This window comes from Setaria italica, chromosome IV (assembly GCF_000263155.2).
Source record: "Setaria italica strain Yugu1 chromosome IV, Setaria_italica_v2.0, whole genome shotgun sequence".
In the NCBI taxonomy this organism is placed as follows: domain Eukaryota; kingdom Viridiplantae; phylum Streptophyta; class Magnoliopsida; order Poales; family Poaceae; genus Setaria; species Setaria italica.
This window is the reverse complement of record NC_028453.1, coordinates 5,122,978-5,149,222: the sequence shown is the minus strand read 5'-3', so window position 1 is coordinate 5,149,222 and position 26,245 is coordinate 5,122,978. Positions and strand designations below refer to the sequence as shown.

At 44.7% G+C, this 26,245-nt stretch overlaps 4 protein-coding genes across 5 annotated transcripts; all 4 read left to right on the top strand.

The window, feature by feature from the left end:
* Positions 1–1,220: 1,220 nt before the first annotated feature.
* LOC101765137 (DNA-damage-repair/toleration protein DRT111, chloroplastic) lies at positions 1,221–4,318 on the top strand. The gene is made up of 2 exons (XM_004964736.3): positions 1,221–2,230; positions 3,763–4,318. Exons 1-2 carry the CDS (start codon positions 1,364–1,366, stop codon positions 4,060–4,062), a joined length of 1,167 nt encoding a protein of 388 aa, XP_004964793.1. The 5' UTR covers positions 1,221–1,363; the 3' UTR covers positions 4,063–4,318.
* Positions 4,319–6,477: 2,159 nt separating this feature from the next.
* Positions 6,478–9,747, top strand: LOC101764723. 2 transcript variants are annotated; one of them, XM_022825652.1, is made up of 4 exons: positions 6,478–6,635; positions 6,762–7,301; positions 8,452–8,577; positions 8,800–9,747. In XM_022825652.1, the coding sequence occupies exons 2-4, from the start codon at positions 6,985–6,987 to the stop codon at positions 9,434–9,436; spliced, it is 1,080 nt and encodes a 359-aa protein (XP_022681387.1). In that variant the 5' UTR covers positions 6,478–6,635; positions 6,762–6,984; the 3' UTR covers positions 9,437–9,747. The 2 variants fall into 2 exon arrangements, with proteins under 2 accessions (XP_022681387.1, XP_004964792.1); XM_004964735.3 differs by having other exon boundaries at positions 6,478–7,301.
* A 1,778-nt stretch (positions 9,748–11,525) lies between these two features.
* On the top strand, positions 11,526–18,092 carry LOC101764318 (protein-tyrosine sulfotransferase). Its single transcript, XM_004964734.4, has 12 exons — positions 11,526–12,123; positions 12,347–12,521; positions 12,606–12,677; positions 13,448–13,736; positions 14,102–14,242; positions 15,309–15,413; positions 15,681–15,828; positions 16,367–16,419; positions 16,503–16,571; positions 16,654–16,773; positions 17,105–17,236; positions 17,654–18,092. Exons 1-12 carry the CDS (start codon positions 12,057–12,059, stop codon positions 17,792–17,794), a joined length of 1,512 nt encoding a protein of 503 aa, XP_004964791.1. The 5' UTR covers positions 11,526–12,056; the 3' UTR covers positions 17,795–18,092.
* A 2,119-nt stretch (positions 18,093–20,211) lies between these two features.
* On the top strand, positions 20,212–22,008 carry LOC101784184 (BTB/POZ and MATH domain-containing protein 2-like). Its single transcript, XM_004966682.1, has 3 exons — positions 20,212–20,676; positions 20,983–20,997; positions 21,910–22,008. Exons 1-3 carry the CDS (start codon positions 20,212–20,214, stop codon positions 22,006–22,008), a joined length of 579 nt encoding a protein of 192 aa, XP_004966739.1.
* Positions 22,009–26,245: the final 4,237 nt, after the last annotated feature.

The window sequence follows — 26,245 nt, the reverse complement described above, 5'->3', positions numbered from 1 at the left end:
TACCTTTGGTTCCTTGGTCCATGGATTCAGAAATTCAGTTTTTAGCTGGCTGAATCTCCGTATGAACTGTGAATTACCCTAGCAATCCAATGCTCGGCCGTCGCGCGAGCAAGGCCGAGCGGGACTCCTTAAGAGGTCTGGATGGCTTCCTGCGAATCCGAGCCGTAGGCAATGGCGCACGTTTTGCAGCAGGCAGGGATGAAAGCGGTTCCGTCTGCCCATTTTTCTATATTTATCCCGTATTTTGAGTTATATGAAAATGGGAGGGTAAGGTCCGGTAACATGACGAAAAACATGCAGGAGTATCTAAAAACGGGATGGAATACGGTTGAGGGTGTATCCCACCCGTATTTGCGGAATTCCGTTTCCAACCAGGATGATCCCGTATTCAACCCGTTTTTACCTTATACAGGATAGGCCAATAAATTAAAGGGGCGTTTGGTTCCCTTTGCTTATTTTTAGCACGTGTCACATCGAATGTTTAGATACTAATTAGGAGTATTAAACATAGATTATTTACAAAATCCATTACATAAGTGGAGGCTAAACGACGAGACGAATCTATTAAGCCTAATTAATCCATCATTAGCAAATGTTACTGTAGCAACACATTGTCAAATCATGGACTAATTAGGCTTAATAGATTCGTCTCGCCGTTTAGCCTCCACTTATGTAATGGGTTTTGTAAATAGTCTACGTTTAATACTCCTAATTAGTATCTAAACATTCGATGTGACGGGTGCTAAAAATAAGTCACTGGAAGTCCCCAACCCCTCCTCAACCTCTCAATCGCTAGTCCATGAGCCCAACAGGTCAAGCCGGTGCATTTGTCAAAGGCAGCAACAATACATCTATTTTAGATATGTACACAAGTTATGGTTCTGCTACTAGCACTTGCAGTTAGCTACTTAGCTGTTATCCGTAATTCTATGCAAATAGCAGTAGCATTAGCATTAGTAGATTAGCAAATAGCAAATTAATTTTGAAGTAGCGGTAGCACAGTAGCACTTCAAAACCACGCAACTAGCGAACCGGTTTGGAACGTATTGTCCCGCTGCATGATCCCAGTTTCCACCCGTTTCCGTTGTATTTTCGTCCACATTTATTCGTTTTCATATATCCGTTCATCACGCTTCCGGCTGTCCGGCTTTCGCTCCCATTCCCATCAAAAAAATATGGAACTGACATGGTTAAGGTTTTCCCGTGCGTTACCGTCGGTTTTCCCCCGCAAGAACTGAACCATAGCAGAGAACCCCCCAACTCCTTCCGCTAATCGAATCGAGGCCCCTCGTCTTCTTCCCCAAATCGCATCTCCGACTCCCGTCGCCCCCACCGAAGCAGCCAAACCCTAGGTAGGGGCGAGATGCTGGGCGGCCTGTACGGCGACCTCCCGCCGCCGTCTTCGTCGGCCGGCGACGACGACAAGGCCTCCACGGCCTCCGTCTGGTCCAGCGCCACCAAGATGGCGCCGCCCACCCTCCGCAAGCCGTCCACCACCTTCGCCCCGCCCCCGTCGCTCCTCCGCAACCAGCACCTGCGCCCGCCCAAGGCCGCCCCCGCCTCCGCGGCTCCCGCCGTCGTGGCCGCCGAGCCCGCCCTCGCCCCCGCCGCGTCCTTCCAGCCGGCGTTCGTCGCCGTCCAGTCCGTGGTGGAGGAGTACGACCCCGCCAGGCCCAACGACTACGAGGACTACCGCAAGGACAAGCTCCGGCGGGCCAAGGAGGCCGAGCTGAGCAAGGAGCTCGAGCGCCGCCGCCGCGAGGAGCAGGAGCGGGAGAGGGAGCGCGAGCAGCGGGAGAGGGAGGCCCGGGAGCGCGAGGAGAGGGACTACCAGTCCAGGGCGTCCTCCCTCAACATATCCGGCGAGGAGGCCTGGAAGCGGAGGGCGGCGATGAGCGGCGGCGGCGGAGCTGCTGCTGCGCAGAGGACACCCTCGTCCCCGCCGCACGGGGACGGGTTTGCCATTGGAAGCTCATCTTCCGCTGGGTTGGGCGTGGGTGCTGGTGGGCAGATGACTGCTGCCCAGAGGATGATGGCCAAGATGGGGTGGAAGGAAGGTCAGGGGCTTGGTAAGCAAGAGCAGGGGATCACCGCGCCTCTAGTGGCCAAGAAGACAGATAGAAGGGGAGGGGTTATTGTTGATGAGAGCAGTTCCAGGCCACCAGAAAAGAAGCCGAAATCTGTCACCTTTGATGGGCCACCAACACGAGTTTTGCTGCTTCGCAACATGGTAAATACCTTTTCCAAGAGTTCTGCATCAATTGATCATATGCTACATTTTGTTCGTTTTGAATGAAACTCGACCAGCATGACGCATCAAAGGATTTGGACCAGTTGATGAGTTGCAGATTGTGTGCTGATTAATTGTCTGCTGCTCTTATCCGCCTGCCTGTGGTGCCATAGTTTACAATGCTCTTGTATAATCATTATCCCTAACCTCAGCAATAATTGAATGTGTCCAGTTTGAAGTTCAGAACTCTTTTAAAACAAAATAGTAGAAAATAGCTTGAACTACATGCTTTCAGTTTTGTATGAATTTTTAACTAGCATGATGCATAGGTAATCCTCCGTAAAAATTTGGATTGATTGATGAGTTGCAGATTGTTAACTGGTCTAAAAATGAATTCACTTGTTCTGTAATTTTATCTATCACCTCTAGTCCTCTACTACTGTCTGCCTGTAGTGCCATAGTTTACTACGGCACTATGCTCTAGTATATCATTAGCCGTTACCTTATCCTCGGCAATAGTTGAATGTGTCGGTATTGTAAATCGGTAAGTTTGCAGTTCAGAACTCGATTTGAAAAAAGAGATAGTTAAAATAGTTTGAACTACATGACTTCCTTGGTCCCTTAGCTTATAAATGCAACCAGGAGTAGCATGTAATGTACTCAAGCTTATATTTGATTTTTGTCTACATGGTTTCCCAAGCTTCTTTTTTACACTAAATGATTTCGTGCATTTTTGGGGTTTTAGTTCAACTTATTTAAAACTTTCAGACATAATTTGAGGACCCCACAGGAAGAAAGTCTAGCATATAATGAGTTCTAGACTTTTATGTAGGATTTTGACTATAGCACTGCAAAATACTCTAATCTGATATTTGGATTTGGCAATGGTCATGAAACCTGATTTACATGATTGAAGCTAGTTCTGGAATGACTTCATTACCCAGCTTTTACACACAGTACTCACTCAAGATCATGTTAAGAAAATTGATTAATAAGATAATAAATATTTGATTGTACTCCCTTTGTTGAAAAATATAAGGTGTATTTTATTTCGTTAGGACAAGCCTTTTACCAACAATTACTATGTTATCATATAATTTTTGTGATATAAAATGGTGTTGTTAGATTCGTTTTCAAAAGTTCTTACTTATGATTAAGATTTTGTACCACAGAAATGACATGTTAGTAGAGTAATGATTAGTCAAAGTCTTGTCCGAACAAAACATTACGTGCCTTACAATTTTTGTCTGAAGGAGTACATGATTGAGAGATTTCTATCTTGGTCTAAAAACAGTCTGACAAAATACTCATGAAGTTATCTTGTTGAATTTTGTGAGTTCTTGTATCCTGACACTGCTTAAAATCTGTATGAGGCATTTTTGGTGACTGCAGTTGTGTGATGATTTGTTAAAGTCTGAATTTTTATTCATTTCCACTTACTTTAGAAGCATTGAATTGTTCAGCAAGGAGGATAGATCATTGCTTAGCCAAAATGTAAACCATTCTTATGCATGAGTGCGTAACATGTGCAGGTTGGTCCTGGTGAGGTTGATGACGAGTTGGAAGATGAGGTGGCATCTGAGTGTGCCAAGTATGGGACAGTGACTCGCGTACTAATATTTGAGATCACACAGGCAGACTTCCCAGCTGAGGAGGCTGTAAGGATATTCATACAGTTTGAGCGGGCAGAAGAAGCAACAAAGGCTCTGATCGATCTGCAAGGGCGGTTCTTTGGCGGGCGGTTGGTGCAGTCATCCTTCTTTGACGAGGAAAGGTTTGGAAGGAACGAACTTGCTCCTATGCCAGGGGAAGTACCAGGGTTTTTCGACTAAAGAAAGAAATTTTGACGTGGTATCAGATCAGAGCTGAGCAGTAGTTCTTATTTTTCCTGGAGGCAAATGGAGCGTATAGGGAGGGCAGTTGTAGTAGCTAGTGCACAGGTGTATTCGAACTATTTTTGATACAAGCTGTGATGTTTTTTGTGTTTTGTCATCTGCTACTGAACTATCCGTGTGTTTGTACATGAACTTTTTGACATCTTTCTCGTGCTTTACAGTGCAGTTGTCATGGTTTTGATCCTCCTTGAAATGCAGAAATCTCGTGCTGCGTGCTACTGTCTCATAACACCGTTAATTAACGTAGCTGAAGCTCTGTCATTAGCTGTGCCGGTGAAGGCGTAATTATAGACGCGTCAGATGTTCTGAAATAATCGCTGGTAACCTCTTGCAACTCATGCTGTTGCTGTTGTATCAAGATGTTTTCCTTTCAACTTCAAAAACATGACTTTGATGCAATGTTTGGAAAGTGCTTACATTCACATGAACAAAAGAGTTGGATTTTGGTGCCTCTTTAGTCATTGACATCTATGGGAGAATTGTATGCGCGCCGAAATGACCCGTCATGCATTTGTTGGAATGTGCCGTTTCCTGTACGCTCTTGCCTTGTTCCACTTGTTGTTCGGGGAGCAGCCATCATCAACCAATCGCTGTACAAGAGCGTCATTTTGCAGGGCAGGAAAGGATTCTATCTCCTGCCAAGTCGGCAGTCGGCTCTTGAGGCTCTGTGTGTCAGCAAGGCACGAAAACTGGATTTTTCCTCGTAAAAATTCCCACCTGTTATCGCACAAAAGTTGAATCATTCCACAAGTTCTGCATGGAAGCAAGTCATACTCATACGAGTGCAACACACAGTTGAAAAGAGGAAGCGACATGCCGACATCTTCGTTTGATCGATCCATCGCTGTTTGCATTTTTGCACAAAAGTTTCCTGGGAATGTTGTGGGAAATCCCCTTTGGGCCCCACAAGACAAATTTTTTTGAAGGGAGAAAAAGTGAAAAAATTTTGTCTCTTGGGGGGGGGGCCCCCTTTTTTCCGCGGGGGGGGGTAGGGCAAAACCCCCCCCCCCCCCCCCCCCCCCCCAATCGTCAGCACACGACATGACACTTGCGTCACTGTCACCCGCTCTTACTGCCAGTCCACGTACGCGGAAACAGGTTTGAAGATTCGACGCCAGTTCTTCCAATCTTCTCCGTTGACCTCCCCTCCCCTCCCTGCCAAGTGCCAACACCATTCCATTCTCTCTCTCTCTCTCTCTCTCCTGCTGCAGAATCCTTTTGGATTCTCTGGACCAGTAGCATCGCAGGGTTGAACGGTCAGCACACAATCTGGCATCGGCCCTGCTTGGTTTTGAATATTCCTAAGTCTACCGAACTTTCCAAAAGCAATCCTCGGTGAGGTGAGTGCCAACACACACCACACACAAGTATGTGTCCCTGTCTCAGTGAGAACAGGCATACTAGTTGTAGTTCAGGAGCACCAAAGTGAAGTATGTGTGTGCATGCATGTGCCTTGGTGTATGAAATTTCTTTACTTCTTTCTTTTTGATTGGTATGTGTATGGTCTGAAATCTTCATCGTATTTTGATTGGTATATGTGTGCATGGTCTGAAATCATTGTACTATCTTGCATTGGTGTCGCGTTTCAGCGCTTCAGCTGAATGATCTCAGGCCTATTTTGGTGAGCTCTTGCTCGGGCTTTTAAGCTTCGGAAGTTTCTCAAAAAGTTGGCTTTAGTGGAGGTGATACCATCAGAATGGTTACTCTCTCTTGCAGTTCGTTTTCGCACTTTGACTAGGCATCTATTCTGATGCAATGAATTTCCCCCCAGGCTCCAACAAAGAAGGTGGCGTCATTTTGTATTCTTCTCTTTTGCACCATCATGGTAAAAACTTTCCCAGCTGCTCTTCCGCTAAAATCGCCTATATGGAAGCCACACGATTCAAAGCAAACTAGCAACAAAACTCATCAACTTCTAAAGTCTAAACTCACAAATCAAGCTTTTATACTGATGTACCTAAAGTAAACATAAACAAGTCAATTAGGAGTACAAGATTTGGTTCCAAAAAAAAGTAAATTACAAGAGTTTACCAGGCAAAGAGAATTAAAGGAGGTCACCGCGCCCCGAATTTCCTGCCCACTAAAAAAGATGCCAAATATTTTCGGCTGTGGCATTCCCCTTTCCCTTGCCTTAGTAGTGGAGGTGGACGTAGCAATTTCGCCCCAGCTCCCCCAGTACGATAACGAGTCTGACCAAAGACTGGTCAATGGACGGACGAGCACCCAAATCAGAAAGAAAAAAATTGGCCGGAATTTCACTCGGTTTCCCCCGGTCAAACACTCAAACGTGCCCCCTCTTACCAACATCTAGAAGACCAGAAGCGTTAGAACCAGCTTGGACTCATGGCCTTACAGTCTCAGCCACGCCTATAACTACTATCCTTTCTCTGAAACGAGCATTGCTTCCTTTCGTTTCGTTTCGATCGTCTTCTCCGTTGGTCTCTTACCTACCCACACCCTGCAAGGTAGCTTGCGTGATCGTCGTTGTCGCCATTGTTGGATGCAAGAAGGTGGCTGTTTCTGAGTGAAGCGGATAAAAATGACCACCTGTTCATATTGTCATCTTGGCCGGCTGTTGCGTTTCTCCTCTGTTTCGCTGAACTTGTCATGATCCTTCCGTTGCTCCTCCCTGCCAGCCCCGCTCTTCAAATCGGCCATCACCGCCGCGACGCGTCGCATCCGAGCTGTTCTTCTCTGCCTCCGACGGTTCATCCTTGGTGCTGAATTGTTGATAGATTAGCCATCTCATCCTCCAAGAACACGAGAGGTCGCTGAGTGGCGATCGGATCAGTGGCTGTTCTCGGATCGAGGCTGCGAGCTCGATCCTGCAGCTTTGGTACTTGAACCGGTGTAAGAGCCATGCAAGACGGCGCGGGAGGAGAAGGGGGAATCCAGTTGCTGCTGACGATCCTCGCCGACGGCGAGGAGCAGGCACGGCAGCTCGGGGAGCTCGCCGACGACCCGCGGTCGCGGGCGGAGCACTACCGGGGCGCGGCGCGGCGGCTCCAGTGCACGCTCGGGAAGGCGGTGGCCGTCGCCAAGGCCGTCGAGGCCGCGTCGGGGGGTTCGTCGCGTGGCACCGACCGCTCCGACTCGCCGCGGTCGGTGGACGAGAGCTCGGGCGCGACGGCCGCGGTGGAGCCGCAGGAGCGCCAAGTCATCGGCAACAAGAGAAGGTGCGTTCACTTTTGAACTCAAAAAATGCTACAGCACGACGCGTACGTGCCGCCAAAGGAGGTGCCATTGCCACACACTTCGCACTGGTTTGGTGGTTGCATCTATGGTGAAAACTGAAAGTGGCACAAAAGTTGGAAACATTCTTAGAAACTCCGCAAAATTTTGAAACTTTGTACAACTCTAGGTATGAACGTGTTCTAAGTTCATGCAAATATGCAAGTTCAAATTCGATTGACACCTGCATGTATGTGAGCATCCATCTCTACACTATGTTTGTTTACAATATATAGAAGAAAAAAACAAATTTCAGGAACAATAGCTAGTTGCTCCTTAATTTTTAGCGCAATTGCTCCTTATTTTTTTTCTTTTTCATATCTTTTAAACTTGGTCTACTTTGAACTTAGAATTTTTACCTACATATAGAACATGGCCTCACCTAGATCAGAACAATTTCATATATTCTTGGCCTTTCCATAATTCTTTTTATAAATACGCACAGTTTTCAACAATTGCGCCATTTTAATTTTCACCTAACATCCACCCGAGGTTTTTTGGCGACCAAACAAATATTATTCATTCATTCTTCACCTTTTAGATGCGCATATATCTTAGGTATTGGCAGCTAGTAGTAGTCCAGCGATGAGGCACACGTATGACGTATCATAAGGCAGTCACCAAAAAAAAACACGTATTGTGGCTCTAAACCAAATTAGGCGATCACAGATTACAATTCACACACACGTCACTACCAGAGGCACCGGCGATGCTAACGTCAATTGTATGCTCATATGGATACATGTAGGCGTAGCTGTCAATTGCTATCTAGTTCAGATTTGCGTGAAACCCGTATTCAGATATCATTTCCACAGGAGGCTTCATCATGTTAAAAAAAAACACACAGTAAAGATGCTTAAGGATGGGTACATACAGTAAACCTGAAAAAATATCAGGAAGAACTGCCTTATACCTCTGTTGATCGGTAGCATTCTTCTTTGACTCATAGGTGATGGTTGTTCGGTCAAAAAGATTGGCATTTTTTTGATCATAGGCATACACACTCAGTCAAATGTCGGCACTTGCAAGTCAACGCAAAAAAAAATCTGAACATCTGACTCTGACCCCTCATTTTCTTGGTCATGAACAATACAGGAAAGGCCTGCCGAGGTGGACCGCGAAATTCCGAGTGCCAGACGCAAACTTGGAGGCCACACCTGACGACGGCTTCAGCTGGAGGAAGTACGGCCAGAAGGACATCCTTGGCGCCAAGTTTCCCAGGTAAAGGCCCCTCAAACATCAACATCGAAAATGTACATAAATTTCATACATGTTTATAAGTTACTACAGTGCATGAAGTTTGTATATATAGCATATGAATCTCACAAATTTCGTGCGAAATTTCATAGGAAATAAACAGCTCAGTTTTCATGGCGAAAGTTTTGAATTGGGAAGCTCTGTGTAGATTGTAAGTGTCTCACGCTGACATGTCCTTTTGTGCAGGGGTTACTACCGGTGCACGTACCGCACGGCGCAGGGGTGCCCGGCGACGAAGCAGGTGCAGCGCTCGGACGCTGACCTCTGCGTCTTCGACGTCACGTACCAGGGCGAGCACACCTGCCACCAGAAGCAGCGCCACGTCGCCGTGGCGACCGCGCACGGCGGCGGCGGCGGGAGCCAGTCGCCGCCGCCGTCGTGTCACGAGCAGGGCGACCCGAGCATGCAGCTACTCATGGGCTTCAAGGACGCCCTGAAGGTGGAGACGGGGCCCGGCGCGCTCCACCAAGACCGCGACTACTACGACCACGGCCCCGCCTCCGCGCCCGCCGCGCCCTTCTCCTTCCCCTCCGTGCCTTTCGGCGAGGCGGCGGCGGCGGCGGCGGCCTTCTCGGCGCCCGGGTCGAGCTACTTCCCCGCGCCGCCGCATCACTGCCCCGCGGTGGCCGGGAGCTACGACGTCTACGACTACGAGGCGGGTCCTGGGCCGCGCGTGCGCGGGGGCGCGGAGCCGTCGGAGCTCGGCGAGGTCGTCTCCCGGGCGACGGGGTGTGACTACTCGTCGCTCTACCACCACGCTGGGCTCGACCCGCACCTGCCGTTCGCACCATTTGGCGGGCCGTCCCATGGCCCGTTCCAGTAGGAGATCGAAGCATGGAGCCATGGACAGTGAACTGATCAGGATTCGAAAGAGACGGCTCGTAGGACACGTCTCGCTTCCTCTTGAGGATTTTGCTTGGGTTTATTTCTTGCTTTCGCGGCAGTAGTTAACACGACACACGACAGGTAGTAGCAACTACCATCCGTACCTTACTTCAGTGTCCTCAGCACTTGGCCCTTTAGTTTTGCTTGATCATTAATGTAAGAGAATTAGTGAACTTTGTCTGTAAATCTTTGATCTACTACTCTGTCCAAAAAAGAAAATCATTCTAGTTTTGTTTTAAGTCAAACTAACTTACATTTTTACCAAATCTATAAAAAAGAGTATCAACATTAATGGCACCAAATAGTAGGAAAATAAATCTCATGATAAATCTAATGATACTTATTTGATGTATATTTTTTTTATATAAATTGAGTTCAACTTTGAGAAGTTTGACTTAGATAAAACTAGAATAACTTCGTTTTTGTGATGGAGGGGCAGGGTCTATTTGAAACCCAAGAATCTTTTTTAAAATACATACTATTAAAATAGTACTATATTAGTAGGGAGAAATTCTTGTTTGGGTTATTCCAAACAAGACATGCACACTTTAGGGGCTAATAATTTAGAGTTGCTGAAAGAGGATTCTACTAGTCAATTATCTGTTAAATAAAAATGGCTTTGACCGCTGGGTAACGGTGATGTCGCCAGCCAAATGGCCGGTCGTCAGAATCATCCCTCTCCTACCAGGTGACTGATGATGGCGACGAGAACGGAGAATGGTTCAGAAACGCTGATGAGTAGCAGAACGAACAAAGACATGTAGGCTGACTAGACGGGCAATAAGGATCTAGCTTTTCAGGATGGGACAGCATATAACCATTGTGTTGTGCCGTGGCAGTGGCAGACGGGCTGGCCGTTTGCCTGGTACGTTTCTTTGTTCCTGCTCATAATTCTTGGGAGCATGTTTTATAGACTGCAGAAGAAATGGGATCTGAAAACAAAAATCTGCTAAAACACTACTCCTAGATACATGTATTGCTGAAAAACCACACTAATAAACTACTCTTCCCAATTCCATAATAACTTTAAGTGAGCATTAACCAATCCTGAATGATGGCATCACAAATTCAGAATGGTCATGCGGACTTCTGAAACACAAACTGTAAACACAAATCCAGCCCATCCACTTCCTCCTCCTGACCTCCTCCATCAGCAAACCGACCGATACTTGAACAACAAAAAAAACTTGCCTTTCTCGAGAAAGAAATGTGTAAAAAGGTTACATGAGAAAATGGAGGCGCACCAGTTTCGTGATCTTTCTCCAACGCAGCAGCAGGAACAGAGAGAACGCCACGAAAAAGTTGCAGGACAGGAACCCCCGATTGGTGGGTAACCATCCGAACGGCACTAGGCAGGCAGCGGGCGCCTGAATCCGGCAGCTCTGCTTCCACAAAGCGCCCACTCACTTCCGGCACCAACCAACACATGCGGCAAAGAGGCAAAGGCCGCCCACCACGAGTTGCGGTTGCAGCAGGATTCCGGCTCATCAATCTAGAGCCCGGATTATCTATCATAAGCACATTCATTCGCAGCGTGAGGCACCGGCCGCATACTGACTCTGACCCAGGTGGTTTATCTTTATCCTATCCTCATCAGGTTGCAGAGCTGTTTTGTCAAGCAACACTTGTTATAATGAATATGAACAGAAAGAAATCTTGGGGAGCTGAGTACGGATCTTGTAGAGTAGTAGAGCTGAGCAGCTGACTGTTGGCAAGAGAAAAAAGATGGTGCAGCAGAGCTGACGTTGTGCTTGTAGGCCGCACGGGTTAGGCGTGCCGAACCTGTTGCTTTCAGGTACGTTCCGTGCATTCAGAAACTCGATGGCAAGATTGCCTGGGGACAGTCTTGACAAGGTTGCTTTCAGGTTTCACCACGGGTAGCAGAGAGAGATGACACGCGCATCAACCAATCGTTGCACGAAACGGGGAGGAAAACCGCCGGCACGGCGAGATCCACCGCTGGATGGGCTGCGCCTGCGAATCTCGGAGGAGGCCGGCAGCAGGGGGCAGGCCCGAGCCGGCAAGTGGGTGAGAGAAAACTGGCCGTTCCCGCTGCGCGCTTTCCCACCCGCCGGCCGCCGCTGCCCACTATTTACGCCCCGGCCCCGAGAGCGACCGGCACTAGCGCAGCGCCGCTGCGCGTGCGACCGGAATAAACAACACGACGCCCACGGCCCGAGCCGCGGCGCGCGAGGTGGGGGGAGAGGGAGAGCAGAGTGGGCGGGGCGCACGGGGACCGAGAGAAAACCGGCGGGTGCCGGGCCGCCCGCGCCGGTGCCGAGGCAGGAGGACTCTCCTCTCCTGCCCGTCTGGCCCCGCTGAGCTGAGCTCCCCGCCGCCACCGCCCGCCGCCCGCCGCCCTCTCGCGATCCTTCCGTTTCCTCTCTCCCACCCCGCTTTTAACGCCCGCCTCCGTCCTCCCTCTCTCCCTCTCCTCTTCGATCGCCGCTGCGGTCTCGTGCCGTGCCCGCCCCCGCGTCCTCCTCTCGTCCTCGTTCCCAACCGCAGCGCTCTCGCCCGCTGGATCTGGGCGCGGGGCGCTGCTCCCTAACGGATTGATGGCGCGGGCGGCGCTCGGATTGGGCGCGGCCGCCCGCGCGCTCGCGCTCCTCGCCGTCGCCTCAGGTGCGCACTCCCATCCCGGCTCTCGCTTGCGCGTCTGAATTCTGCTCTGCGCGTGCGCTCGCTATACCGGTTGGACGATTTCGTTCGCTTGGATCGTCTCGGCGTGCGCCGTGCGGCTCGTTCAGCTGGGAATTGGGAAACACACTTGCTCTGATTTAGGATGGTTATGGGGACTTAACCTCTCGCTCCGGTGATGACATAACCTCTCGCTCCGGTGATGCAGTGGCGCTGCTTCCACTCGTCAGCTCCGACGACGGGTACAGGCACTGCGAGGGGGTCGTCAGGGGCTGGGCGTATTCCTCTACGGGGCGCGACAAGGATGGGGACAAGATGAGCCTCAAGGATTTGCTCTTCTTCCTCCACATTCCTCGGACCGGAGGCCGCACCTACTTCCACTGGTACGTTCGCTGGACTCGGGGACTGTTAGGTTCGCCGTTATCTTGCTTAAGGTGTATCCCGCTGACGCTTCAAGTTTTTGGCAGCTTCCTGAAGAAGCTGTACACAAACGCGCAGGAATGCCCGCGGTCTTACGATAAGCTGCGGTTTGACCCAAGGTGAGGAAAGTTAGTTCTCTACTTTGCTCAACTGCATCAACTTGTCGATTGGGCAATTCGATAAAAAAAAGTACTTGTTTCATGAGTCATGACCACTTCTTCTGAGTTCTGAACCGAACTAATGTTCTGGTGAACTGTCTGATTCATTAAAGGAAATGAGTGCCTTCTTTGAATGTTGGGTGCCATCTGCCCTGCGTTTTCAATAGGTTAATTCAATTTCCTTTAGGCCCCGTTTGGATCATTGGAATTGAATTCCATCATAATAATCATAATTTAGACACAAATTAATTAAGCTAATATAATTGTATGTGGAATATAGTTGTATATTATAGTTGGTGATATGGGAGAGATACTTATATGCTGCACTTCTACCATAGAGAAGCGAGTCTAAGAGCGTGCTATAAGAATTGAATTCCATTCTAATAACCATAATCTATAGAATCAATTTCCATCTCCCACCCCATGAATTTAAGATAGGCTTATATATAAACTTTGGAAAGTTGTGGAATGCCACATTCCAACATAAATTAGCCTACTTCACTAATAGATTCCAATTCCTTCATACCAAACGGGGCCTTACGGAAAAAGCACTCTGGAAATACTCTCTAGGAAAATTATCTTCTATTTCTTTTTTTAGATAACAGAAAAGTCAATTGCAATTGTTTGTAGGAATTAACTGTCAACCAGTATTTGTCCTGAGTTCAGTTCTAAGATTTTTTCTCTAGTTAATTCACTTACAATTACTAATGGCATTTATGTCTTCTTATCAGCCATCCTGACTGCAAGCTGGTTGTCAGTCATGATGACTATAGCTTAACTTCCAAGCTGCCAAGGGAGAGAACTTCCGTTGTAACAATACTGAGAAATCCAGTTGATCGTGTATTTAGCACATATGAGTTCTCAGTTGAAGTTGCAGCTAGATTCCTTGTGCACCCGAACCTAACTTCTGCAAAGTTAATGACTACCCGTGTGTTAACAAAGTCTCGTGCTGTAAGTACTTTGGACATCTGGCCTTGGAAGTACTTGGTTCCATGGATGAGAGAAGATCTGTTTGCCAGGGTATGGTTATTCACTTCAATTCAACATTTTGCTTAGATTTGTACATAGTGCTATCATAGTGGATAGAGTTCTGTATCTGGTGGTATCATGACCAGTGGTAATATAGATAAATCAGTTGATCCACTGAAAAATTCCTTAAATTGGTAGGAAGCATCTGGATATTGGTGTTCCAGGTTAGCGATTCAACATCCTAGTTTTGTCAGTAGCATTTAAAGTGTGAACCCTTAAGCTTCAATAGTAGCAACGCTTACATCTGATGTTTTTAGGCATATTGTTTTGAAATCAATGGACTCATATCATGATTCTTCCATTGCCTGTATTATAATATTCCTTCAATGAGATCAACATATACTGTAATTTTCCAGAGAGATGCCAGGGGGATTGACAAAGTGCATAGTAGCAAGAAGGTTAATGCATATGATGTGGAGGATATGGTTATGCCGTTACACCAGTACATCAATGATCCAGTTGCCCATGAAATCATTCATAATGGCGCTACCTTTCAGGTATGATGACTTGTCCCTTACATGTAAATCAACTTCTGTTGTACTATACCTGCATGGCTTACTCTGTGTATTGAAAACTGTAAGTTGTCCTCCATCCGTTTTATCTGGCCTCTCTGAGGATTACTTTCTCCATGGTAACAAATTACATTTGCTGTAGTGGTGATTTGAGATTCCCACCCACTTTGTCAATTTTGTATATTTTAATTATTTTCCGAAGATGATGCATTTACATGTGTAGATCTGTGATGAAGTGCATATCTTGCTACTATTTTTCATGAATACGTGATCATTCCCTACATGAACTATCTGCATAGGTCATGCGATGCAGCTGGGCAATAGGAAACAGAAGGCTGCATACTTTTAAGAACTTTATTACTGCAAATATGTTCCGACTTGAAAAGCCAATTATTGCATGAGGGCCGGTTGTCTAGTCTGGGGGTATCTCAGGCAGATCACCAGCGATCAAGTTTTGGTGACAACTATTGCCTTCAACAAAAGCTGGGGATAATTGCCCAAAATTTGTAAAAGGCCACTGCATCGCACGAAGATTCCTTTTGTTACTCAGAACTCAGATGACAGTGATAGATACTGATCAGACCAAGGAAAAGTTATCCTTTTTTTCCTTTTACCCACAGAGCGTCAAACATACTTCATTCTTACCAGCACAGAGTTATATACTGTATATGATATATCCACCACAGTTAAACCTCTACTGCATCACCATGTCAATTCTTTTATATGCATGTCCATGTTCCTGCAAAACATCAGGAACTCGACAAGAGCCCTTGGGAGAAAACCATTGTGGAAAGATTGACCAGAAATAATAGTGCATTTTCCATATCAGTTTCCTAGTACACACTGTCTTGCCAAAACTGATCAGTTTGTTTGTTGAGTAAATCTGTTGCAAGTCTGCACTCAGTACTGTGTTGTGTCCCATGCGTGTTTGTGTTATATATTCTTTCACAGGAAGAAGCTGTGGTAAACATCTGCCAGCAGATGATTTTCCTAGCCAGCTTCAATGATATGGTTTCTAATTTGTTTCTGTTTACTCATGTTATCTTGGCAGATTACTGGGCTAACAAACAATTCATACTTTGATGGAGCACACGAGGTTCGACATTGTGTCAGACAACATCCAGATCTTGGTCGTATTGTGCTTGAAGTTGCTAAGGTATAAACCAAAGAGATGAATGTCGTGAAAGACTGTTTTCGGTGTGCATTCCAATGGCCAAAGCACATGATACAATATTGCTTTCTCTGACATGCAAAACTCCGCTGCATTGACTATACTGTCACACGGAAGGAATTTAAGTAGTAGATAAATGTATTATGCCAATAACATTTACTAAAACAAATGTAGCATTTGCTATACAAAGGCCGGTCTGGAATTTCATTATATATTCCCTCCCAAAAGTAATGCCATCATTTTCAATTGCAGAATAGGCTGGACCAAATGCTGTATGTAGGACTCACAGAGGATCATGAAGAATCTGCGAGGTTGTTTGCTCATATGGTAGGAGCACAGGTGCTTTCACAATCTGGGACATTGAACTTTGATCTGAAGGAAGATCTACCCAGTGAAAATGGTAATAGACGTTACGATCTGGTGTTTCTAACTTATAATTTTATCTTCAGTAGTTGTATTTATGTTACTTTAGATCAAAGGTCAACAAATCCTCAGCTTTATCATTTATTGAAACTGATAGTATGACCTTTTTGGTTCAAACATTCCCTAACAGATTACCAATAGCTGAAATTCTCGAATCCCAAGCATAGAATCATACTGCAATACAGAGGCACAGTATGCGCATCCCTCATGTGAAAATCAATTAATCTGAACCAGCATAACTTTCAGCAAAGTTCAAACTATAATGAATCTGCTGATCGACTACTAAATGCATAAGCAGGTGGCTGGTGTAGCTGAAGTGGCAAACTGTTGTTTTGTGCATGATTTGCTTCACATTAATAACATGAGGGCAGGAAAGTGACATGCCTGGAAAAAGGTGTCTTGAAAAAAATAACTACATAAAGAAATCTTATGTTTGTTCAGTGTATATGGTTCTCCATATTTTTTTATACACTTTTGCCAATGCAAAGATGATAAACGATGATCTAATCTCACAGACTCTCACCCATCCATGGTGGAGCCAGAGGATGAAGAAACAAACAAACATCTGGTATGAGGGCGGTTAGTTTTGCATGATTAGATGGTAAAATCTGTACAGTTGCACTCCATCTCATATTTCTATTTTCTTGATAGAATAGCACCCATGGTTGGCAAACTAATGAAGCCCTGAACTCCACCGACGATGAACAAGGAAAAGGAAATGTAATACACTACCTGCTCGATTATTTGTGGAGTTTTCTATTATTATCTTTTGATGACAATGTTAATTTATTGCTGATTCCAGATGACTGTTGGTAAACTGATGGAAGCTTATGAAACTTGCATTGCTAAACTGCGGAAGTCTCAATCTAACCGTCGTAAAATATCCCTAAAGAAAGTTGAGGAAGCAAACTTTTCAAAAGAGGTAAGAACCAAAGGAAAGTGAAGGTTATGCACATTGAAGATTATTCTTGAAAATTTTCTGTTTTGCTAGTGATACAAAATTTGACCTTATGTGGATGTCTGATTCCTTTGTCTCTATCGATATAAAGTACATATTGATGCCAAGAGAAAGGAAGTTGGATACAAATTCTAAGGCTGATGTGCTCAAAACTTAAGAGTCATGCATGTGCTTATCTTTCTGTCATAACACTAATTTCCAATAATAGTTGGGAGTTTGTGCTTGTGTTTCTAGCTTATATGGGTGCTTTCATATTAGAATGTCTCAGCAATGACATATGAAGTTCTGTTTGCAGGCACGGAAGCTGGTACCAGAGACAATTGTGAAGCAAATTATCTCTTTGAACAGCCTTGACATGGAACTTTATGATCACGCTAAGAAAATTTTTACCCAGGAACATCTGATGCTAAAAGCACAACAATCCATGGTACGTTTAAATTCAAAGAGCAATTCTTCGTTATGTGGTTCGTTTTAATTTGACAAGCTTTCCTGTCAGAATCCAGAACCTCAGTGATTCGTGGTTAGACCATTGTGAGGTCCAGAGTGTGTAGTGTGGCTATGTGTGTTAACTGTTTCATGTGGTTTTGTTAAAAGCATTGCAATAGTATCTAGATAGCTATGGCAAATAAGGTAGTTAGATTCATTTCAACAATAATCAAGTACTTGATTATGTTAGCTACACAATTGGTTTTGGTATAACACGAACACTTCAAATGTTACAGTAGAGTATAAAATTTTAGAGTTCACAGTAGAACTGTGGAAGTAAAGAATTACTCCGTACATACTTCTGCTATAGCTGTGCTAAGATTAGCAAGCCTCATGTGCCTTGGCTTATCTCTTTCAGGGCTGGACAGACATCATATGCAGCGACGGGGTTTGCTCTCCTTGGATGGTGGTCGTGCTTGGCCTAGGGATCACAGTGATCATAGCTTTAGTCTCATTTGCTGTAACGACGAGAAGAAGAACGTCAAAACTTAAGGTTTAACAATGATTCATGAGGCAGTCTCTAGATTTTTGATGTACAGTCTGATGATGCCCCTAGACGTTACCCTTGGCATTCTTTCGGGCAAAGACGGTAGCATCCACAGATTCATCGTATATACTCCCATCGGTGTTAACTGTTTAACATGCCTCGTTGATTGGATGGCTTATCAGGTCCACAGCCGTAGATGCGAAATCAACTGTAAATTTACCTTGTAGCCCTATCACTTGAAGGGGGAAAAAAAGGCTCCAAGGATTATCCAACGGCCGATTGGATGCATCTTGGGTTATTACGTGGTACATATTGGTGAACTCCAGTTTATTAAAGTCCATTTTCTCAAAATTGATTCCAATCTGTCGGGTAATTTGGAAGTTCATAACTATATTTTTTTTAACTGGCAAGAAACATCCATTAGCCATCCGTGCTGGACCATTAGTCATCATACGACACCATAGTACTAGGACAGTGATCTTCCGCTCGCTAAAGTTTAGAGCTAACTGCAGATGCTTGATCTCGCAAATGGCATAGGCCTTGCTCTCGACCGCTTGCTTCGCCCTGATAGCATCCCCGATTGCATCAGTTTCCTTGTGATTTTGCCCATTACAGACTCCGCTGCAGCCAGAACTCCCTGCAGAGAACTAGAAGCCAGTGACTCTGCATCGAACACATTACACATCCAAGGCACGTGCGCTGCGGTCTTTGCTGCAGCAGTCAGAGCACTACAGTACAGAATTGAGCTTTTGATAAGGATCCAACGAGAGGACATCACCCACATAATGACATAACCTTTTGCACGAAACCCCCAGCCCATTTTATTACTGCTAGGCGCTAGCTAGGAATGCGATTTATAAATATTTTGGTTCATTAGATCGACCTAAAAAAACTTAGTAAAATGAACTACAATGGTATTCTATTCCACCTAATTAATTTAGGAGGAGAGATGAACAAGAGTTGCATGATATCGTAATTAACAAGCTGATCCCAAAAACACCATTAGGGCTTGCAGCCCTACTACTAGCATCAAAAGTAGCGCCGGTGTTGATCTTCACACCGCTTCTCCCCGGAGGTTTGCACATCAATTTCATAACTGTATTTTGAAGGTACTGTAAAGCAAGGAAAATATAGGCAACATTCAATTTGAATCCCTATGGATGAATTAATACGATATATCTACACTACACCGAGAGGTGGTTCCAAGTATTGAAAATTATATAAAACTTAATGCTTTTAAATATGCTTCTAGACAAAAAAAGATATTTATCTACAACATAGACTAATTATTATTTAGGCTTCATATAAGAGCACAATTGTTTCAGTATAAGGAACAACATTGCATTTCTAGGATCCATGTTCCATATTTGAATTAGAATATAAGCTCTCCACTTTTCTCATGGTACAGCCATTTTTTGTTAAGACCATTCACAAAGAAAATAAAAAAGACTTTGATGACTTATTGACAATTCTCCAATATTTTTCTTTGGAAAAAAATACAGAGTAATATGATTAAACGTACTACTTATACAAAAATTAATAACTCGTGCTCTCGATCTATTTATTGCTAGAACTATTAGCCATTCAACAATAGCACTTTTCATGTTTGAATGATTAGTAAGGAATATGAAATGTCTTCCTTAAGTTAATATTTTATTTTGGAAAGTAAAATATTAGAATGATACAAATTTAGAAACAAAATATAAATGCTAGGATGTTTATACACCCATATGAAAAAAAATTGTGTCTGCTAAGTCGACCATCGCACTCAATTTCTCAAAAAGTTATTAAGGTTTTTATTTTATGAAATTTGATATGGATGTCATTTAAATTTCTGAGGCGGTAGGTCAACGACTGCCGAAGATTAAGGAGATGTGAGTGCCTACACATGATTGCCGAAGATTAGTGAGATGTGAGTTGTAGAGAATGTATTACTACAAAACCATGAAAATATGTCAACTTTGTTTCACCCTTCTCTAGTTTCAAGCTATAGACCATCTCCTACTTCTTGGCTCGAGAAAAGAATGATTGTTTTATCACATCTTCTTGGACACAATCGATGCTCTTGTCTCAGCATACTCTCTTGACTACTTCGATATATCATGGGCTCACTTCCATTTACTTGTTTACCTATTGCATTTTGATATTAGAGTGTTCATCGATGTGTCAAATAGGTAGTAGACTTTTTAGTATGCAATAAGTCCAGTTATATAATATATCGTGTAAATCATTGTACTATGATGTGTTATAAGAGTATGCATGTCATATGTCTCCAGTAAAGTTTTAAAATGATTCATCTTGACGTGAGTAAATCATGTTCCCGGGGCACCTTCAGCATCAAGAAGTCGAGCGAGATCGAGGCATTGTCGTACCTACGAGACGACACTCTCATCATCCAGTGCAACGTCCTTATGATCAAAGAGCCACGTATGGAGCCTGAATTCGAGGTGAAAGTGCCGCCTTCCGACCTGTTGGATAATCTTGGGAAACTAATCGAGGGGAAGAAAGGAGCGGATGCCACTTTCAAAGTGAGAGATGAGCTCTTCCCAGCCCATAAGATTGTGCTTGCGATGAGGTCACCGGTCTTCGAAGCCGAGTTCTACGGGCCAGTGGCCAAGGACATGAAGCAGTACTTCACTATAGAGGACATGCAACCCGATGTCTTCAGAGCAGTGCTTTGCTTCATCTACACGGATTCGATGCCTTCTCTGGAGGAATTCGATGCTAGCGACATAAAGGAGATGGTTAGGCACTTGCTCGTGGCTGCAGATAGGTATGCCATGGAACGCCTGAAATTGATTTGCGAAGACATCCTTTGCAAGAGCGTTAGTGTTGAGGACGTGGCTACTTCACAAGCTCTGGCTGACATGCATCACTGCCATAACCTCATGAAGGTTTGTGTTGGATTGACCTCCTCGCTGAACAGAACGGATAATGATGTGGCAAGCCAAGAGCGTACGCATCTCAGGAGAGCAGATCCTGCTGTCTTATTAAATATGTTGGGCAACGTGAGTAAGTGGATGCTTAGTTGCCTGACCGTGAGATAAGACTGTCGTGTATTACCGAATATGTTTGTAAACATGGTACTTTTTAACAAGGTAACGATTATTTACTTTTTTTTTAAGAGAATACCGTTTTGCTTCAGTCGCCCCCATTTGTGCCATATTTTTTATTTAAATTGTTCATGATTTTGTTACCAGATGTTTTCTAGTCAGGTAATGGTTTGAGTCATCATCATTTACTTTTGAGGAAGAAATTGCGCATTTGGGGAAAAAACTTGGCAGTGCAAAGCTAGGATAAAGTAACTTCAAACTTGTTTAGTTGATCAAAACTTCAAATGCGTGAGGTCTGAGGTCTTAGTTTTGAATATTTTGATGTGTATCGGAAGAGTATCTTTGTTATTGTTAGATGTGCTGCAGTTAGGGGTGGTAAAGGGCTCTCTAATTTAGCCTAGCAAATTTAAGGATTGGAGCTCAATAAGGGTCGGACCATAATAATATATGATTCTGAGCTAAAAACGGATATGACTGAGTTGAATTGTAAAGGAGACATGAGGATCATGATCCATTACCACCCCTAGCTGCAGTACGCTTGACTCTTCTTCAGAGTTCTGAATGCATAGAAATAGAATTTGGGTGATTCGATTTGATGCGAAGATGCCATGTGAGCCAGCTCGAGCAACCTCGGGTGCACTGCCTGGCACTTGCAGACTTCATGCGAACCATTCATTTCTGCAATCTTGTTGATCAGGAAATGCTGACAACTACATTAGCATCTGTAATCTGGTTACTATTTGCTGGCTGCATAACTTGAACTATATGCAAATTGTTCAAGTAGGGTATAATCACATATTCATTAAAGCACAGTACAAGATATGCTCGTAATCAGAGTTCTATAGACAGATCTAAGTCGATGAATTTGGCCATTTGGTTTTCAGGCAGGACAGGCAGTGGCTGAATGCCTGATTGTGTTTGACAGGCAGAGGAGGTAGTTTCCAGAAAATGACAGGTAAGAGGTGGCTGCCAACCTTTTTAGAAAAGACAGGCACCTCGCCCTGCCCCGTTCTATAGAAAACAAGGCATACAAGCTGTTTTTGTTTTAGGCGTTTACATGCTCTTTTTTGAAAGAGAAGCCAGGGAAGCGTCCTACCTAGCAACCTACAGCACCAGGCAGAGCACAGCCCGCACAGAAACATAGAGAAGTCTGCAGTACAGAAGTCTGAATAGAGTGAGAAGAATAACTATTCTCTTGATCCCGTCTTCATGTTGGTCCTCTCTAGGCGTTCAGCGACGTGATCTTTTCCTCGCCCCGGTCTTTGCAGGGTCACATGTTCCGCCAAGCTGCGCCCAGCTTGAATTTCTTCAGGGAGCCTCAATTGCCAAGGGGGTTTTGAGGACTTCCTCCAAAGAGTTGCACCATTGGTTTATAGCTTCCAGCAGACTCCCCTTGAACATTGGCTTCCAAGTCGTCATACATTTCCACATCCTTCGCACCACTGTTTTTATGTCCACCCATATCTGTCTACGAAAGATCATATTATTACGCGTTAGCCAAACACCCCAGCAAACTCCTGCAGAGATGCTATTGATCATGTCATATTTTTTACCATACAGCCATTTGCTAGCCATGTCTGTGTAATTTCTAATCCAGATATTAGCAAAAGAGTTAACATACTCCCAAATCTTTTTGGCAACTATACAGTCAAAGAACAGATGCTGAACGGTTTCGTTCTCGTCATAGAATTGGCATTTCAAAGGCTTAGATATGTTTCTTTTCAGAAGATTATCAACTGTCATCAATTTATTGTTTGACAGAATCCAAAGAAAGACCTGAACTCTAGGTGGAGTATGCACCTTCCATACTGATGGGACATAGACAGGCCTAACGCCCCTGAAACTGATCACTGAATAGAGGGATTGGGAGGACTAGACTCCTTTACCGTTATATCCAGACCAAAGCATCCCCCTCCTCATTGTATCTTACCCCGGTAACGATCTCCATCTCGTACCATCTATGCATTAGGTATTCAGAGAAGTTTCTTCTAAAGTTCAATTTTATATTTACTGCATCCTGTCATACATACATCTATGAATTCATCAGAAGGTTTGAACATTCTCAAATATGATGCTGTACACCGAGACGCATCTGACATGGAGATCATAGCGCTGGGAGGCGTAGTCTACATGGAAAGGCAGGAACTAGTCGAGAATTAGAAAAGTACTCGCTGTAACAAGAGTAGAACTCCTCTAGTCGTATCCGACTAGTATTCTTGTAAATCAACCGACCTGTAACCCTACCCTCGATTATATAAGGTGAGCCAGGTGAGGCAGGGACCCCCTTCAAAGCAATTCAATCTAACCAACACACAGGACATAGGGTATTACGCTATTCAGCGACCTAAAACTATCTAAATCATGTGTCTGCGTTTACCTTCGAGTTCCTGATCTCGACGAGCCCACCAACCAAAACACTACCTTAGGTATCCTCCTCGTAAGTTGCCGGATCTAAATACCGACACATCCTACACCTCAGCCAGCGTCACACCTATCTGGTTGCAAATACAGAAGAGGTCCCATAACTGCACCGCCAAAGGTGCAGTTCCAAACCAGGTATCCTCCCAAAAACGTATTTTGGTCCCATCACCCACCTTCCATCTATATCCAAATTTTAGCGCTTTTGTTACCCATATTACACCCTTCCAAAAAGTAGATGTTTGTGAGTGTGGGAGACAAAAGATATTTGTTGCATTCCTAACATACTTCTGTTTTATGATGCTGTGCCAGATTTTATCCTCCCCCATTATGAACCTTTTTACCCATGACCCCAACAGGGACAGGTTAAGGTTTTTCAGGTCAGGGACCCCCAGCCCCCCATCCTCTTTTCTCATACTGACCATTTGCCAATTGGCCAGGTGTATTTTGCCGTGACCCTCGTAGTCATTCCAGAGACAGTTTGCCATGTGGGAATTAATAATATCCAGGGCCCATTTGGGGAATTTAAAGAAGGACATAAGGTACACCGGGATGCTAGCTAGGCAAGTTTTGATTAAGGCCCTGTTTGGCAACACACTCCTAAACTTTAGTACCTGTCATATCGGATATTTGAATACTAATTAGGAGTATTAAATATAGTCTAATTACAAAACTAATTGCACAGATAGAGTCTAATTCGTGAGACGAATCTATTAAGCCTAATTAGTCCATGATTTGACAATGTGGTGCTACAGTAACCATTTGCTAATGATGGATTAATTAGGCTTAATAGATTCGTCTCATGAATTAGTATAGGAGTTCTGCAGTTAGTTTTATAATTAGTTCATGTTTAGTCCTCCTAATTAGCGTTCGAACATCCGATGTGACCCTCCTAAAGTTTAGTACCTCGTATTCAAACACCCCCTAAGACCAGTCTCCCAGCATAGGATAGGAGCTTCCCCCCTCCAGCCCGCAATTCTTTTGACAATTTTATCTACTAGAGATTGCAAATCCTCTCTTCTAAGCTTTTCGTAATGCAAAGGGATCCCTAAATATTTTATTTGACCCCCCTCCCCCCCCCGGCAGCCGAAGAGCCTCCTAAAGCTCTCTAATTCTTGGTCTTCCATATTCATAGGGATAATTCCACTTTTGTTATAATTAATCCTCATACCCGACATAAGCTCGAAGCAGGTGAGGATCCACTTAAGGTTGTTAGCTTTTTTCAGATTATTTTCTAAGAAAAGAATGGTGTCGTCCGCATATTGTAAACTAATCACCCCATTAGGAAACCTCTGATCATACCATGATCAGCAGCTTTTTTCATCATTTTGGTTAGAACATCTACAACTAAATTGAAAAGGATGGGAGAGAGAGGGTCTCCCTGCCTGAGCCCTTTTCCGGTTTCAAAATAATTTCCTTCTGCATTATTTATTTGGACTCCAACAGAGCCATTGTGAAGGATTTTCCTAATCCAAAGTAACCATCTTCCCCCGAAACCTCTTTTGTTCAGAATGTCCATGAGGAATTCCCAGTTCACTTTGTCATAAGCCTTTTCATAGTCTAGTTTCAGAACTACACCAGACTGCCCTTTTTGGTGCACACTATGTATAATTTCGTGAGCAGTGACAACACTCTCCAAGATATATCCCCCTTTGATAAAAGCCGTTTGATTACTACTGATCAGTCTACCCGCTACCGAATTAATCCTGTTAGTGAGCACCTTAGTGAAGATTTTGTAGCTGCAGTTCAGCAGACTAATAGGGCTAAATTTATCCACAGTACAAGCATCATTTTCTTTCGGAATCAAAGTGATAGCCGCAAACTTAATTCGGAAAATATCTAGATTACCATGGTAAAAGTCATAAAAAAGATCCAGCAGATCGTGTTTCAGGGCTCCCCAGAATTGTTGATAGAACATAAAAGACAGACCATCCGGCCCTGGAGCCCCATCAGAGTACGACTCAAAGACTGCTTTTTTAATCTCTTCTTCAGTAAAAGGTGCCCCCAGCACCTGATTTTCTTGGTCTGTTACCTTGGTCTCCTCCTCAAAGAAATTTTCGTTCACACCTATGTCTGCCCTCTCCTCATGTTTAAAAAGATTTTTATAGTAGTCGGTCGCAATTTTTTGTATTTCTGCAGTGCCAGTGGCAGTCCCCTCGGGGCCTTCCATAGCCTGAATCATTGTTTTCCTTCTTCTTTGGTTGGCTACAGTCTGGAAGTACCTAGGGGGTGTTTGAGAGAAGGGGGTTAAATTTTAGCCCCCGTCACATCGAATGTTTGGACACTAATTAGGAGTATTAAATCTAGACTAATTACAAAACTAATTACACAACCTCTAAGCTAAATCGCGAGACGAATCTATTAAGTCTAATTAGTCCATGATTTGACAATGTGGTGCTATAGTAACCATTCACTAATGATGGATTAATTATGCTTAATAGATTCATCTCGCAATTTAGCCTAGAAGTTCTGCAATTAGTTTTGTAATTAGCTTATGTTTAGTCTTCCTAATTAGTATCCGAACATCCAATGTGATAGGGCTAAAGTTTAGCCTCTGGTATCAAACCCTAGTGTTCCTATCTCCCTCCTTAATCTCTTTCTCTCTAGATCTTTGTCTAGCTTTTGTTTCCTTGGGGCCGGGGCGCCGCCTGCTGTCGCAGCCATAGCCACAGATGCCCCGGGCGGCGTTCCCGACGCCGTCGACGTCGCAGCACCGATGGGGCCGCGTCGCTGACAACTGGCGTGAGTATCTCCAGCTTCATGCCCGTCCCATAGCGTCACCAGAGTGAGCTGCTCTCGAAGGAAGCAGCTGCGAGAGTGCCAGCGTCCTCGAGCAGAGGCGCAGAGCGGCCGTCGCCGTCGGCCTCCGCCGCCGCCGCGCCGTGCTCGCGCGTTCCACACGACCTGGGCCTCAGACCACCAGCCTGCGGGCTGCGGCTCCCAACCGACAAACGAACGAGTCCGATCGCTATTCTGCCGAATCCGAGCCACA